The sequence below is a fragment of the Oreochromis niloticus genome, linkage group LG12 (genome assembly GCF_001858045.2).
Source record: "Oreochromis niloticus isolate F11D_XX linkage group LG12, O_niloticus_UMD_NMBU, whole genome shotgun sequence".
In the NCBI taxonomy this organism is placed as follows: Eukaryota; Metazoa; Chordata; class Actinopteri; order Cichliformes; family Cichlidae; genus Oreochromis; species Oreochromis niloticus.
In genome coordinates, this window is record NC_031977.2 from 16,848,480 (window position 1) to 16,864,561 (window position 16,082).

Sequence of the window (16,082 nt, forward strand, 5' to 3'; positions counted from 1 at the left end):
AGCTTACCGTATTATCAGTGCTCTGCATTGGCCAAAACTAAATTATCTCCATAGACAAATCAGAGTACAGATTTGTGCCGTGTATTCCGCTCCTTACCTAAACTTCTCATACGTCTGTGATATGTAGCTGTTCATGGGCGTCATGTGTGCATTCTCGCCCTCAAACACATTCTTGGCAGCAGCGTGCTGCAGCATCTTTGCCACTGATCCCAGATTACGCCGCTGGTCTTGGTGGAGCTGCCCTCCTGCTGACAGGTCAATGATGTCAAAGCCATCTGGGGCCACAATGGCTGGGTTCATGTAGCGGTAATACAGCAGGTTACCTACAATCTGACATTTTAAAAGAAGGTATTATTTTCTCTTACCTCAGCAGGATCACAATAATAAAACCTATAGAGAAGACCATGCATGACTATGAAAAACAAACAAACAAACACACACACCATATATATGTATATATTTAGACATCTGATACCTTCAACAGCTCATCCTCTGAGGCATCTGGAAACTTTTCATGTAGGCTGTTCTTCAGAACTTTAGCTATGTATCTCATGCCATAACTACATGCAAAACACAAAGCATTGATGGGACATGAAGCACAAACATGCATTCACATACTACATGGCAAAAACAAGCTCGTGATAAGGAATGCATCTGATGTATCAATATCTGCATTAATGACTGCAAGTATTGATGGCTTTCAGTGTCTTCAGTATGTACCTTAACCTTTAAGATTTTAAATTGCATAACAGCTCCATCTAGTGGTCTACTGACTCTAGACTGTGAAGATCGATGAGGCACAAAACTGGGTTACTATGGTAGGACTCATGTCACACAAAGCACAAACAACTGGCCAGATGAGCGCTTGCATCATAGCAAAACTGAACGACAAACACTTAATAAGAGACCAGAAAATACACTACAAATAAAAATCATGGCATGAAAGAAAACATTTAAACAGTTTAATACAATACAAAAATACAGGGAACTTAACCAGGGAAAGTCAGAGCAGACAAAGGAAATTGGACTTTGACATTAACAGCTCCTAAGACTTACGGGAGATTATCCAGTGAGGACACAATGGAGTTCAGGACCTTATCTGTAGCCGAACGCAGTGCCTGACTGGAAGCCTGCAGCCTGTTGCGTACTTCCTCATGTGACATGGCCTGCTCAGGAGTCACTTCGTAAGGCAGCTTGCTAAGGGGCAGCAGAAGATGCATGTGTAAGGTTCACTGCTTTAAGCTTTCTGACCTGAATTTTAAATGCTGGACACCTCTGGCTAATTCAAAATTAAATTAGGATAACAAGCCATTTAAAAATTCTCTTCAGAAAGCTGAAATTTCAAGATGAGTAAAAAAAAAAAAATAAATAAAAAATAAGCACATGAACTAAATAAACAGCTGAGAAACAAAGTTATTTGTTTTTACTCTGCTTACTTTTGTCTCATAATAAAATTTGTTAGATATCTGAAATATTTAAGTGCAAAAAGCCAGACGTAACTAACTATGCTGGCAGTATTCTCCTTACCTGGCCTCTCCAGTAGCACTTTCCAGCTGGTTGACCCAGGCTTTGTAGACTTCAACAGGGTTGGTGTTGAGGCCTAAGCTCTTGTCCTCAATGATATCTTTGATGACTGGAGCCAACAGCTGTCTGAGGGTGTTGTGACCACGTGCACCTCTGTTGAAGCTCACCACCATCTTGATAACTGTTGGATTGCCTGTCACTATGTCCTGGATCTGGTCCACCTTGGAACTGAGACACGCAGAGAAGATGGTAAAGGACTTCATAGACACTCGTTTACAGTTAGTAGTAGGTTATAGTTGAGTAAAATAAGTATAAAATAGGTACAGTGAACTTTCATGGTATAGTATTATATAGAGTCACAATACTCACTTGATTTCCTCTTCTAGAGCAGTCTTGAAGAGTTTGAGCAGCAGGTATTCCTCTCTCTGGTTAGAGGCATAGTTGTACAGTGTGAAGATCACAGTGTCCATAAACTTGGTGGACTTGTTTTGGGGCATCTGGAAGATCAGCTTAGCCAGGTAAGATGGGTTGGTCTAAAGAGAATGGAAGAGAAAGCAAGCACAGTGTTAGGCGACTAGAAGTGACACCGAATGAGTTCATTTAAAGTTGATGAGGCAGAGTAATGCTTCTTTTCCAATGGTTTGGTGACACTGAAGTTCTCCTTTACTGTCTATTGAAAACCAGCCTGCATTTCAGCTGACTTTAGAACCAAATGTAGTGGAAATTGGACAAACTTCTTCAGAAAATTAAAAAAAAAAAAACAAAAAAACAAAAAAAAACGCGGTGGACGAATTATCTACAAATATCTTCCAAATAACTTTGGGACCAGCAGTATTTTGAGTCTTTTTCAGTAGAAATGCCAAGACTGGTTTTATATCAGGCACTCGGTGATTGGAAAAGAAATCAGACACATTTTTCATACCTGTAGTAGATAAAAAAGATGTTGGTAGGCCTCGAGTTTCCGTCTTTTGCCTTTACTCAGGCCCTTAATACCGAGTCTGTCTCCTGCCATCGGGTCATCTTTACTCGCCTTACTTTTCTTGCTCTTCATTTTCTTATTATGGGACACGACATCCTTTTCAAAGAAACAAAAAGTTAAATAGGAGTTTGGCTGGATAATAAATAAAGAAACTTCCTTAGATTTTAGTATCAACAACATTTTACTCAAACTATAAGTGATTTCAACCCATTTTATTAACTTTCTGTTTTCCTGTCACATATTAATTAGAGGCGGCGGCAACCTGCAGAGTGATCCTGTTCTTCACTAGCAGTCCAATCTTTATATCCATTAGGTTCAAGTCTTTCTCCATCTGTTGATTGGAGCGAATCTTTGTGACTACTTCCTCCCGAAGCCGTGTCACTTCCTGCTCTTCCTGTAGATCCAGAGGGCTCTGCTCCAACAAGTGGACAAACTTACGCACCACTGACAGAGGAGGATCCTTGGCTCCAGCTGAGATTTGGTGCAAAAAAGAAAGTCGGCAACAGATGCAATTTGCAAGTTTAGCCTTCATCACGTTCTGTATTTATATTACAGCTGACCAGCACAGACAGTATTTTTCATATTATATATTATCATCAGAACTGAACAATATTTTTAGATTTACTGTGAGGAAAAATTGGGGGAAGAAAATTGCAAATAATGTGGTTGTTCAAAAAATTTGTGACTCGCTATAAGTTGCAATCCTCTAAAATTGGCGAAACAATTAAGACCATAATTTCATATTCAAACGCAGATCTAAATTCTTTATGACTCACTTAGCGTCCTGTAGTCCTCTCTGGCTTTGTTGGCCTTTAGAAAAGCTTGGATTTTCACAATTTCTTTTTCCTAAACACAAAAATAAATCAGAGTTTTAGGATGCATGAAAACAAACCCAAATCCTGCACCTGAGTAATGCCGATGAAGTACTACTCACATGATCTTTGAAGAACTGTTGCCTCTGATTGTATTCACGTTTTGCTTTCCACATCTTTACAAAAGACTGGATCTAAATAAAATAAAGTATTTAAACAGTTTAAAAAAAACAAAACAAAAAAAAAAACAGGCGTTTGATGCAGCAGCTATGTTGCTAATGTTATTCAAAGGTTAATTAATAAGTGTTAAAAATCCCAATTAATATTCTCCTGTTTCAGTCTGTCATTCATAATAAAAATAATTCATCACCTTGACAATAGAAGCAACATTTTTCTGAAGCAAATTCATCCTCTCTTTATATACTTTCCTCTGTTTGTAACCTTTCCAACAAGCCTGCAAAAAAAAGGAAAGATTGAGACAAACATGTACAAGCAACAACAAGTTCGACATCAGCTTCACCACAAATCACTTTATGAAGCTTAGACATGTAGCAATACTCCCATCAGTTTTCTAAAGACATTGTTGTCATTGTTGGTTTGTCTTCTAAGAAGATGCAACCAACGATATGCAGTCAGTACAGTGGTTGTAATTTAATGTCAATATATAGCTACCTCTGCTTATGATTTGTTTGTGCTTGAATAAGTCCTAGACATCCAGAATCAATGAGGAATATTTGACTATAGTACACTTTATAGAGGTTCTATAAGCTACCTGCAGTTTTATAACATGTGGTTCTTGCTGATGCAGATACTCCATTCTCTGGGCGTGCTTCTTCCTGACCAGGTAGCCTCTGACTCTCGCCTGCAGCTTGGTCACAAAGGACTCATTGGCCAGCCATAGCTGTTCCCTGTTATACTCTGCAGTCACACAGGTCACCACATTCTGAGGGAAAAACCAAGCAGAGTGAAAATTGTTTGTTTAGATGCAATCCAAGTATAAACAAATCTCAATGAAACTACTGTTAAGCTAAAAATGAAATCAGCCCAATCAATGGGAAATGTGAATAAAGCTTTATAATGAAGGGGTAGTACCTGGATTTCTTCTTTACTGAGATGTCCACTCTTCTGTTCAAACCCTTCAGGCTCCTCCCAGGTGCCCTCTTCAGTTTCCAGGTTATAGAAATAGTCATATTTGTCCTTGATGCAGTGTTTTACCCACACACCATCAGTGCTGCCTGGAGGAAAGCAGAAAGTGCTTTTTAAAAAGTCTGCTGGTGTAAATCTGACACAAATTCTCGACTTCTCACTGGAGTTTCTTGAACAGAAAGCACACTTGCTGTCCCACAGATGTAAATCCTGTTACCTTCGGCAGCACCGTCTCTTTGTTTCTGTGAAAGGTCATCTTGGTACGTGTCAGCACATTCAGGAAGAACTGCTCTCAGCCCTACACTGGGAGCCTGCAAAGCCTCCAGTGTATTCTGGGAGTCCCCCTCATTCACTGTCCTGTTAATATGAGCTACTGCTCCAGACACTAGCAATGCAAAGCAAAAAGATAAACCACTGGTGTCAGCTTCACAATACTTTTGGGTCAAATAAAACAGTATACAGGAAAAGTACAATGTGAACACAATGAGTACTGCACAGGAAAATAAATTAAATGAATTAGACATCAAATGAATTACACTGACATTTTTAATTCTTATTTTTCAATAGTTCATTTCTACGTCTGCCTCACTATAGCAACAAGAAACACTTGATAACAGCATCTATAAGGCATTATGTGACAGTTATTCATGGAAATAAATCACAGATCAATTTGAAGAATTAATCAGGCTTTACGAGAACATACATGCGAGAGCCTCCTTTTCATCCTGGTTGGCTGTCAGTATGGCCTCTTGGATTTGGTCCAGCCACAGCACTGCAGATTCATCACCGGAGCTCTACGATCAGGAAAAAGAATAAAGATCATTCCTCTTCACTTCAGAAGAAAAACCAAACTCAAACTCACTCACACAAGGCGTTATTAGTAGCTTGTAAAATATTTAAAACACCCCGAACCGAAATAATGTGAAAAATATTAAGTTTGGAAAATATTTCAGGTAAGGTAAATGTACACAAAGTCAAACTGGTATTCTGGAGATATTTAATAGAGATAATGATAGCATTATAGAGAACCAGTGCCAGGAACCAGTCGAGACAAATAAGGAAAAGAAGTTGAAAAAAGATGACCTGCAACCATATCCTAGCCCACCACTTAAAACAATGACCTCAGTCTATAATGGGCTCAAAAGTCACAACAAACACAGCATGTTTATTCAGCTTGATCCTTATGTTTGTTCTCAAGCTAATTTTAGACAACATCAAGGGGTGCATCATTGACCACAAGACCATCAGGAAGGAAGTCGCTATTTACAAAACACTGTAGCAGTCTGAAAGTAAAGACATTAGTTATGTTTCACACACTCCTCATATATTGAGGGTGTCATAAGAGGTTAATATTACATGTGTGATGTGATAGTGTAAGCCAGAAGGACATCACAGTCCTTCAAAAGCATCAAAACCACTTTACTAAATTACCATCTTCAAACACACATTTCACTTCCTTTACTGCGTTCAGGATGTGATTGCTACACATTTTATGTTGTCTGAAAAACAGCATCTAATTCACTGGGCTGACAAACACTAAATCGCATTTTAACAAAAGCAAAAAAAAAAGTCAAATCTCTTAAATGAACCAAACTCCTTGGACAAACATAAACAGCTCTGTAAACCATTAGGTAGTTTTTTTCCCCCACTCCAGTGATTCAGAGGGCTGTGACTGACGCAGACAGCAGGGAATTCAGTTTTCAAGTCTAGGCAGGAAACATGCTTCTGTATACACTGCCAGGAAGCTGGCTTTGAGCTCACACCATTATCAGCTCGACTGCTGCACTGAAGAGATGCAAAACTCAAAGTTTTACTGGTGGAAAACTCCTGACAAGAAGCAACACCAAGAGGGCTGAAGCCTAATTAACTGGGAAATACTGGGATATCAACTAAACGGTGACATGGTTGACCTCATGCCAGGACTACTCATTTGTTTGATGGCAGTGCAGACCAATCAGCATGATGGTAAGTTTATTAAGTTAACACATTACTAAAAGGATAACTCTTACAAAAAAAAATAAAAAAATGCTTAAACCTTTTAGAAAAAGTACATTTTGGTATCCAACAACTGGGAAAGCTCTTTTCCCAACTCAGAGACACAAAATAGAAAACCGAACTTACTTCATTTTTTTCTTTTTCTTTTTTTTAAACTTCAGAACATTTTGGTACAAAATAAGGAAAAAAAAAAATCTTTTTGCATGAAAGTTGGTGTGAAGACATAAAAACTGTTTTCTACCCGTTACAGGAAACAAAAACAGGACCAAAATCCAACCTAACACAGTAAATCCAAGGACCTTTAAGGGCGACTATAATGACACAGGCACAAACTTGCATGTGAAGCCAGAGGATCCAGTGACAGCCTATACCACAGGGGTGCTCAGCACCTGGGTCATACCCTCATCATACATCCTGTCTATGCTGGTGGGCATCCCCTCCAACTGCTACATTCTGGCCTTTCTCAGAGTCCGACTCAGAGCACAGTCATTTTCCACAGTCGTTCTTCACCTGAACCTGGCGCTGTCTGACTTGCTGCTCCTGCTTTCCCTTTCGCTGCGTGTTCACTACCACTTCAATGGGAACAACTGGATATTCGGGGAAACCTCCTGCCGGCTGATTACGGCTTTGTTTTACGGTAATGTTTACTGCTCAGCTCAGACCATCGCGTGCATCAGTCTGAACAGCTACCTCGCTGTGGTCAAACCATTCTTGTACAGGAGGCTTGCTACGAAAACACTGGCGGTGTGGACGTGCTTGGTTATATGGCTCCTGTTCGGGGCTGCTGTTGTGCCTGAGCTCCTTGTCAGGCAGAGTTACAACATCCCCCAGCTGGGGATCACAACATGTCATGATGTACTTCCCCTAGTTGAAAAATCACACTCCCATCTGGTGCCATATAGGTTGATGCTTATCTGTCTGGGCTTTATAACGCCCTTCCTCTTTTGTATCTATGCCCATGTGGCTGTAATTTACCATCTAGGTCAAAGTGCTTGTGACTGGAAGCCATTTATCAGAGTCAGCACTCTGGTTTTCAGCATCTTCTTGGTGTGCTTCTTGCCCAGCGGCGTCCTGCATATGGCCCACTACATCCGCCTGTTTTCCGGTGGGGACGACAGCCTGTATGGATACTTTAGAGTAGCTGTGTGTCTCTGCTGTTTCCACAGTTGTCTTGATCCCTTCCTGTGTATGCTTATTTCCAAGACGGCAGCTTCAGAACTACAATTTATTTCTCTCCGCGAGATATCTCAGAGACAAGCAGTTATGACGTGATACTGGACATGTATACAAAAAAAAACAAAACCCAAGCCTCCGTACTGGACTATTGTTGGAATACAGCAGGAAGTCACAAGGGAAAAAAATGGAAAAACTGAAGAACGGACATTGTGGCTTTAACAGGGTTAACATTAGGCTTTATCCACGTTATATCCAAAACCAGAAACTGTTAATGTGGCCATAGTGTTATTTGTTTCCATGTATATTAAAAACATGTTTTATGCATCATGTTTTGTTCATCTTTTCATGAAAATATTATACAAAAGTCAACAATACTTTTTGCAAACTTATATCCGTTACTTTAAAATCAAGATTGAGCAATTCAGATAGATATATATGACCTAATGTAAAGAAGTGACATAGGATGAAAAACTGCTGTATAACAAAACTAACAAGACAAAGTTACGACACATGGTTTAAATAATGATTCATGTAGGAAGTGGGGGTGCTTACTGAACCTGCTTTGCTCGCAGGCTCCTTTCAGGGGGAGTCCTCTACCTCCCGATTTTAATCATCATCCCGTGCCTTCTCCTCCCTCCGCTTCTCTGATAACACATCACCCACGCACGTAGCGTCTCAGGGGGGACATGAGCTGCATAGGCCACAGTTGGTAGGGCCATTCACGTGGCTTTGCTGGCTGTGCTGTCATCTGTTTCTCATTTTTAATTACCACACAGTAAGGGTGGGAGATATATCAAATATACTCGATGTATTGGGAGTTTTTCCACGTACAAAATGGCTTTATAAATTGCCATGGCAATATTAAGCTGTCTGCATGCAATTCCCTGTGAGGTTTTTTCCCTCCCTCACGCTGCACAAGCATCATTAATCCCCCTCCCTCCCAAACAGAAAATATTCTACCTGGCGCACTGCGCTGAGCATGTGTGTATATATCCTACCAGACGAACGAGGGAATGAGACTCGCTGTCATTTGGATTTCAAGAGGAGGACGCTGAACAAAATGCGGTAATTTGCAAAACGTGCCGTAAACATTTGCCGCAAAAGGTAGCAGTACCACAAAGTTATTCTACCAGCTGAAAAGTTATCCACTGCAAAATTAAGACTTTTTTAAAACTCCACATGTCAGCGTCTCCCCACACACCAAAGAAAACGTTAAATAAACCAGCTGTGATACCTGTGACTGCTCTATGTCAGTCGTTTTTATAGTCACCATCTAGACTTTTGTTTCTGTAATTTGAGGTCATCAAAATTTTAATTTTACTATTTTTATGTGTTATAAGCACAAAAGAGCACCTTTTTAATTTCAGTTTTATTTTGTCTCGTGAATTCTTGCTTGATGTCTTTTGTTTGTTGACCACAGACTGAGTCATTTATGAAAAACCTCTATGTGCAACTGATGGTTAAAAAAAATGGTCAAAATAAAACCTTTCAATTCATTCAGATTTTTAGTGTTCAAAGTAGAAAAAAAACCCCCAAAACATTGAATGGTCGATTTGAATGAGGAAACCAGTGGACGCACAGTTGTCATTGGGACCGTGGACGACCGGGGTCTCCTGGGTCTTTGACTGTCTGCCTCTCAGGAGGGGCATTGTTGCCGTCTCTCACCCTCATTTTTCAAGTACGTTTCATGATAAACGCTCATACACAGACACTCACATCCTCTCTCGCCTTCTCTTCCTCTCTCACAAACACACATACACAGCAAAACTGTATATTTGTGTGCCTCCCTCTGTTTTGTCTTTCAGTTGTTGCATACCATTTAAATGTGTGCTTTGTTAGTGAGTTGGAGACCGAAATGCCCGTTTACTTCACCCTTTTTTCTATCTTTCACCAACCTGGCGTCACCCTCTGTCTGCTCCAGCTTAATACCCACACAGATAATAATATGAATAATAAAATAAAATGAATAAATAAAACAAAAACATTTACAAGAGGAGCCTACAGACAGTCTATGCTCCTCTTAGGAAAGTAAATGTGTTTTCCACAATAAAGCATTCAGACCACGATTCTGCTCGCCGGACAGGACAGGTTTAAAAAAAATTAAAAAAAAATTAAAAAATGAATAAATAAGTAAAATAATGATTCGTTCCGCTGTAATGACGTTTGACATTGGTGCAAGTATATTTTTCGACCCAAATTCGAAATAACTAAAGACATGTTCGCCTACCTTGCAGAGAAGTTGTTTGGTATTTTGAAGGACATCATGGTAGTGTTTGGCTGTGGCTGGGTTCACCCCCGACAACTTGGCTGTAGGGAGGAGGAGGGCTGCAAGGGTCTGCTCATGATCACCTGAGTTTAGTGCCTCATTGATCTCAGCTATGGCTATGATTCCTGAAGGTGGCGGACCAAAAAACAAAAGCCTCTCAGACAAGTTAAGAGCACAGATTGTGTTTCATTTATGTGAGTAAATTTTCAGTGTAAGACGATGCCTAAGAAAAACTTTTCCAAGGTATCAAACTTTTGTTTTATAATTTAAAAGAAACTTAGAGGTTGAGTTTAGTTCTTAAAAATTTAATTTTACGTCTAAATCATGTCCACCTCAACATACTGTGAAGTTTTAGGCCTTTTTGAGCCTGAGATAAATTATTTTGTTTGAGCAGTTTGCAGTTAATCATTTGTTATTCTCAAAATTAAAAATTGGGTGTGATATCGTAGCTTGACTCAGTGTGATATCTGATATGGTTCTTTCAGCAGACGAAAGCTCTTTAAGGAATCACCAGCAGCTTCGGGTTTCGGTGCAGGCATGAGTAATTATCACATGTCTGTATGAACTGTACATGTCTGTGAGCTTCTAACATGCCTCATCTTTCTCTACTTACAACATGTCGCCTTATGTTAGTCAACAAAAGACAACCAATCCCAGGTAATGCTTGTGTATTAGTTACATATACAGCAAGTATCAACACTCCTGCTTTTATTAAGTGGCCAGTTCTAGTTTTGTTATGTGCAGATATGTCCTAGCAAACTTTAGAGAACAGACATTGTAAAACAATGTACGAGAAGAAACAAGGAGAAACCTAATGATTAATTCAGTAGTCTCCAAACTGCATAACAAATTGATTAATTGCACAGGACGAAACACTTGCCATAATATGTAAAGCAGAAGTGGAAATCAGCAAGATGTTCTTACGTTCATGCTCTTCTTGGACCTGAACATTCACGGTGTCGATGCATTTCTGGACATCATTCCAGGTGAGAAACTCTTGGCCCTTGGAAAGCGCCTCAGCTCGCTCTTTGACAAGCATGTCAGCATACCTGAGGAAATGAAGAGTTATGAAAAGCTTCAGCACATCAAATGACATAACAAGAAATTGTTTGGATGTCAAATTAATTAATAAAAAACAAAAACTATGACATTGCAGCAACAACAAAACACAGTCTGCCCACCGCAGCTTAGCAGCAATTAGCATTTTAGCACCACAGCTGAGCAGACAGCAGTGTGGAGCCAAGTGTTGTCTGTATTATAAACTGATAACTTTGTGAAACAAATCGTTAACCTTATAAGCTTATAAGTGACCCGTCATACAGTCATACAGTACAGCAGGAAAAATGTTTGAGAGGAGACAAAAGGTACACCATCCTGCTACCCATTTTTAGACATGAAACTGATTTTTGTTCATGTGGTGCATTCAATATACCAAGCAACTCACAGACTAGACGAAAAAGCTTCATATAGAAAAAAGTTTTATCTGGCCAGATTAGTTTTTCTCCCCCTCACACAACCACCAAAGGGATTTTGGGTTTCTTCCCAGGATCAAACCCGGGGTCTTTCTGTAGTTAGGTGAATGTTTAAACCACTACAAATTCACATATTGCATGATCTTGTTAGTATAATACAAATTAAATGCTATTAGGTTAAAACTACCACACTAAGGTTTAACCGTTAGGTTTAACTACCAGGGATTAAGGTTTTTAACCATTAGCTGCTGCACAGAGTGACCGAGATAAGTAAAGAGTTATTTATTAGCAGTAATGCTGATAACAAGTTGGGCAAAGCAGTTATACATTACAAAAACTATCATTAACATGTTGTATAAACATTCTGCAATAAATCACAATAAATCTTCTTTATGGTCTCTACTTTCTACTTTAAAGTAGATGAACTAAATGGGAACTCTGGGGGAGAAGGTGAGTTAACAATAACACTTCCTTTTGCTTCCTCATCCATCCTGCAGCTATCTTACCTGTTAAGGTTGTCTTGGTCTATGTTGGTAAAGCCCAGAGGAGAGTCTGTTAGCTGCTCAATCACAGCCTGTGGGTCTTTGGTGTCCAGCACTTCGTTCAGCACTGCCACAGCTGACAGCATCTCTACAGCTACACTCAGTTCCTCGTGGCCCAGTCCAGACTGAAAAACATAAAATACTGGATCAGAAAATTGATGCCTGCAGTGTGTGTGTGTGTATATATCGCTGACCTTATCTATACCCATCAACATCCATGTGCACAGAGTAAAAGTCTGAAACATGCCTCACCCGTCCCCCTTGTAGCTGCAAACTGAAAAGCTCAGCCTGGTAGAGGTTGGCAGCCGTTTGGTAGACAATTGGCAGCTGTGCCTCCGGGTTCATCAGCTCCTCCACCGTTTCCAAAGCATTGCCCAGGCGAATGGCTGTATTGATTCTTGTAACTGCTTCAAGTTCTGATTAAGAAAATGACAACAAAGTCATGCTTTACATGATAATTTGGAATCAATTTCCCGAATGAACGAAAACAGCATTTCTTACAACCTTATACATGATGTGCTGAAGGACCTTTAAGAACCCATATTAAATATGTATCATGAGTCTTATTTGGGTGATTAGCTAGTTTGATTTTTAACTCATCAGTAAACATCCCGAAGTTACAAAAGCCACTTACTTCGTTTCTCTGCTTCAGCACAGTCATTGCAGGAGCTGACAACTCGCTGAATCTCTTCCTTGTCCAGAATCTGGACCCTTCCACCTTCCTGAAGAAGAAAAATTAGAGTACACTAAACAGATATCCAAAAAGACCCCATCAAAAAAAATGGCCAATTTTTCTTTGCATTTTGAGTGATTATTTTTTTAAATCTGAAGATGGAGTTAGATATTTCATGTGAAAGCAGACAATTGCTCACTTGTAACAATGCTTGGATAACAAGAAAACCACAAAGAAAATCGAAAAACAAAAAAAACCTGTTTATTAAAGAGGTGAAAGTCAAGTCTGAAACATGATCGTCTGTGAGTGTAAATGTAGATTTAACATGCTCCTCATCCGTCAACAGGATTGTGTGCATCCATTTAGTAATGGATTTTCTACTATATATAAATTGCTGGAATTAAATCCAACAACTGAGCAAACAAACTCTGACTCTGTATACCTTGGACTTATGCTGACAGTAGTTGGTAAAATGTTCCAGATACCACCGGCTGTTTGACTCCTGAACACCGAGCAAGGCCAGCGCGTTGAGCCTAAGCGCAGCCAGCAGAGCAGCTTTATCCTGGTTCGACACAGCATGATTCACCTGCCTTATAGCTTCCTGGGCTGGAGACAGGAAAAATAAAGACAGTGAACAGATACTTTTTAACTTTTTTAACTTTAATTTAATATTGTTTTGATTAACTATGTAACTGTGCTGCATAATCTGATTTAACAGATGTTTAGACCTAATACCCATAAAGGCCCATCTCACACAAAGACAAAAACATCTGCGACACATGACAGTGTTTAAGTGAGAATGTGTGTAAAGCAAACATAGGGAAGCTCTTACTGTTGACCAGATCAATGCATGTCTGGATTTCCTGTTGAGTCAGCAGCTCCTCATAAACATCTCTTTCTTCAGCAGCAACTGAGGACCGCTAAAAGAGGGAGACAAAGAAAATCTAGTCACATTATATGCATATAATTGTTAAAAAAAAAAACAAAGCGCATTATTTTTTAGCTGGTTGTATTCACTGCCTCCCATTCTCATTTACATTGGTGTGGTAATATAAATAAAAAAAAGAAAAGAAAAGCTAGTGCTACTGTTTGCACAGTGTTTGTAAAGAGAATGGGAGGAGAGGTGCTGGATGGCGTGGAGCGTTAGGTAAATACAGCTTACAATGCAGTCACTGGAATGTGCTGGCAAAGCCTGTAGAGCACATCAGCGCAGGCAACCATTTTCAGATGTCAGTGCAGTTCTCGAGTTAATATAGCTGCCACATACATATCACACTTCTTTAGATTCCTTTGGAAAATGTCTCAAATAACACACATGATTCAGAAATTTCTAACACTACATTCAGACCAACAGCTCTTAAAATCTGTCTGTGGTCAGCATGTGTGCTCCTGAACACAGAAAACATGTCAACCTCAGCAGCAGTAAGAGGTGTAACTTAATCATACCTGCTTACATGGTTCAAGGTCAGTTCAGGTTAAAGGGGTGAGGACAGTTTTAATAAGGTTGAAGATGAGAAAGTTGCATTATTTTATTTTTTCATGTAAAAAATAATTAAAAAAATATATAAGCCAAACAGTGGCTCTAAAACCAAGGTGTGAACAGTGGATAGAAAAAAATTGATGGATCCCCCCAAGACGAGGTTTTCCCAGGGTAAAAACCTTATTATGAGTGCTTATAACACTCATAATTCCTTTGCCTCAGTGTATGCTGGTAAGCAATCAGAATTGCCTATTCTCAGTCTCTGATACAGCACGACCTGTTTGTTTTATGACTCAGCAGTCCAGTCTATTCTAGCATGCAGCTACATTTTAAAGCATTAAGGCTCCAGTGTAGAGCAAGCCCTACAGCTAAGATACTAAATAAAAAGGAAAAAGCTCCAAGAGATCACTGAAGTGTTTGTCAGTCTTCTCACCCTCCCTGAGGACTGATCCCGTTTGCGAGACTTGGTCTGGCTCAGTGTGTCCTGATATTCTTGGGCCAGAGGTTCGTGTGTGTTCCTCAGCATTGCATTAGGATTGTTCAGGGCTTCCATTGTTACAGATGCTTGACCTCTATCAACAGCTTCATTGATGGCAATCACAGCAGCATGCACTAAGGAAAAAAACATGGATTTAGTGGAGGATATCACATATCAGATCAGATAACTCTGTTTACTTCAGTCAAAAACAACTGGGTGGATCAAGGTTAAAAGATCACTCACAGGCAGCTTCATCCACTGACAGCTCATTGGCCAGGATACCTCCAATTTTACTGAAAGCTGGCATCTGAATGCCATACTTTTCCAGTTCACTCCTCATGTTACTGATCTCTTCCTCTGTAAAACACATAAATATTACTGACATGAGAAACAGCTGTGACACAGCACATCAGAATAAAATAAATAAATTAAAAAACAAACAAACGTACAGTTAGGAACAAATTTCTAACCAGTATAACTGTTAAATGGGGCATCAAAACACTAACAATGACTGTTAAAATCAATCCGCAAAAAAACCCTGAAATCAATATTTCATAATCTTCAGAAAAGTAGTTAAAAATGATCAAGTGGTATTAGAACAACAGACCCCTCACACCATACATGAGGAGAGTAAATGTCCTTTGTTAGAGGAAAATTAAGATGAACACATGTTGCTCTTAGAGCACCATGACAGTTGCTTGCAAGAGAATATGGGTACACATGAGGTGCCATCAAAAAGTTCAGGGCCTTGCCCCATAAAAAGCTAATAGCTCCCCCCCCCCTTTTTTTAAATCCAATTTCCCCTTCAAGGTCATCGTCCTGCTTTTAGGGCAGCTGTAATTTATAAATTGTTCCATTTATGGTCCTACTACTTGAGTGGATGATCATCACTAGTGATAAGAGCCTGATCTCTGGTAATGAACCAGTGGTCATAAAATTCTGCTATAACACGAAGAACACATGGGAACCGTATTGTGGTGTACCATCACGTGAAGACTAACAAGCAGTGCAAAGTGATGCGGGAAATGTGTTTTTAATAATATGAATGTAGTATGAATTATATTGTGTGTTATAAGGTTTGTGCTATGTTTCACTTTCAGGTGATTTATATGGTAGATGGTTACCTGTGAAGTCCACTTTCCCTAGAAGGTCTTGAATCTGTGGTGCAATTCCCAGTTTGTACAAGTACAAGCTGGAAAAAAAAAAAGACACACACACACACACACACACACACACACACACACACACGATGTAAGAGTTGTGCAAAAAATAAACAATAATACAAAACACTGTAGATGATACCATGAAAAAAAACAAAAAAAACCCACTATTTTTTCTTTCAAGATTGCTTCGGTATCATCTTCTCTGCAGTGTCACAATTACACCACAAGGGGGTAGCACTGTCTCAAATTACAATAAGCACTGTGACAACACTAAGCAGACTCAGACTACCTAGCAGATAAATTTAACAAGGAGGTGACTGGAAACTTCATGAAACTTTCATCTTCCGGCAGGTACTGGATAACTGGCAATGAATTA

The 16,082-nt window shown here is 39.5% G+C and overlaps 2 protein-coding genes across 4 annotated transcripts in view; one reads left to right on the forward strand and one right to left on the reverse strand.

Moving 5' to 3' along the window:
* The window catches only part of iqgap2 (IQ motif containing GTPase activating protein 2), a 35,850-nt gene that overhangs the window by 5,451 nt on the left and 14,317 nt on the right, over window positions 1-16,082 (reverse strand). For all 3 annotated transcript variants that reach the window (XM_005465626.4, XM_019365633.2, XM_019365632.2), the window contains exons 7-30: window positions 15,668-15,735; window positions 14,787-14,900; window positions 14,499-14,677; window positions 13,418-13,505; window positions 13,028-13,191; window positions 12,547-12,634; window positions 12,165-12,328; window positions 11,877-12,037; window positions 10,823-10,947; window positions 9,860-10,023; window positions 5,165-5,255; window positions 4,679-4,846; window positions 4,408-4,550; window positions 4,088-4,258; window positions 3,686-3,769; window positions 3,438-3,509; window positions 3,280-3,349; window positions 2,766-2,974; window positions 2,447-2,599; window positions 1,894-2,057; window positions 1,528-1,752; window positions 1,057-1,197; window positions 476-560; window positions 98-330 (exon numbers count right to left, since the gene is read on the reverse strand). In XM_005465626.4, the coding sequence (XP_005465683.1) occupies window positions 98-330; window positions 476-560; window positions 1,057-1,197; window positions 1,528-1,752; window positions 1,894-2,057; window positions 2,447-2,599; window positions 2,766-2,974; window positions 3,280-3,349; window positions 3,438-3,509; window positions 3,686-3,769; window positions 4,088-4,258; window positions 4,408-4,550; window positions 4,679-4,846; window positions 5,165-5,255; window positions 9,860-10,023; window positions 10,823-10,947; window positions 11,877-12,037; window positions 12,165-12,328; window positions 12,547-12,634; window positions 13,028-13,191; window positions 13,418-13,505; window positions 14,499-14,677; window positions 14,787-14,900; window positions 15,668-15,735 (3,324 nt within the window). The remainder of the gene's footprint in view (window positions 1-97; window positions 331-475; window positions 561-1,056; window positions 1,198-1,527; window positions 1,753-1,893; window positions 2,058-2,446; window positions 2,600-2,765; window positions 2,975-3,279; window positions 3,350-3,437; window positions 3,510-3,685; window positions 3,770-4,087; window positions 4,259-4,407; window positions 4,551-4,678; window positions 4,847-5,164; window positions 5,256-9,859; window positions 10,024-10,822; window positions 10,948-11,876; window positions 12,038-12,164; window positions 12,329-12,546; window positions 12,635-13,027; window positions 13,192-13,417; window positions 13,506-14,498; window positions 14,678-14,786; window positions 14,901-15,667; window positions 15,736-16,082) is intronic.
* On the forward strand, window positions 6,082-9,574 carry f2rl2 (coagulation factor II (thrombin) receptor-like 2). Its single transcript, XM_005465625.4, has 2 exons — window positions 6,082-6,426; window positions 6,707-9,574. The coding sequence occupies exons 1-2, from the start codon at window positions 6,363-6,365 to the stop codon at window positions 7,726-7,728; spliced, it is 1,086 nt and encodes a 361-aa protein (XP_005465682.1). The 5' UTR covers window positions 6,082-6,362; the 3' UTR covers window positions 7,729-9,574.

Coding starts and splice junctions, on each gene's coding strand:
- f2rl2 (XM_005465625.4), top strand. CDS start 6,363: ATGGTTGACCTCATGCCAGGACTACTCATTTGTTTGATGGCAGTGCAG. Junction 6,427..6,706: donor GCAGACCAATCAGCATGATG/GTAAGTTTATTA, acceptor TACCCGTTACAG/GAAACAAAAACAGGACCAAA.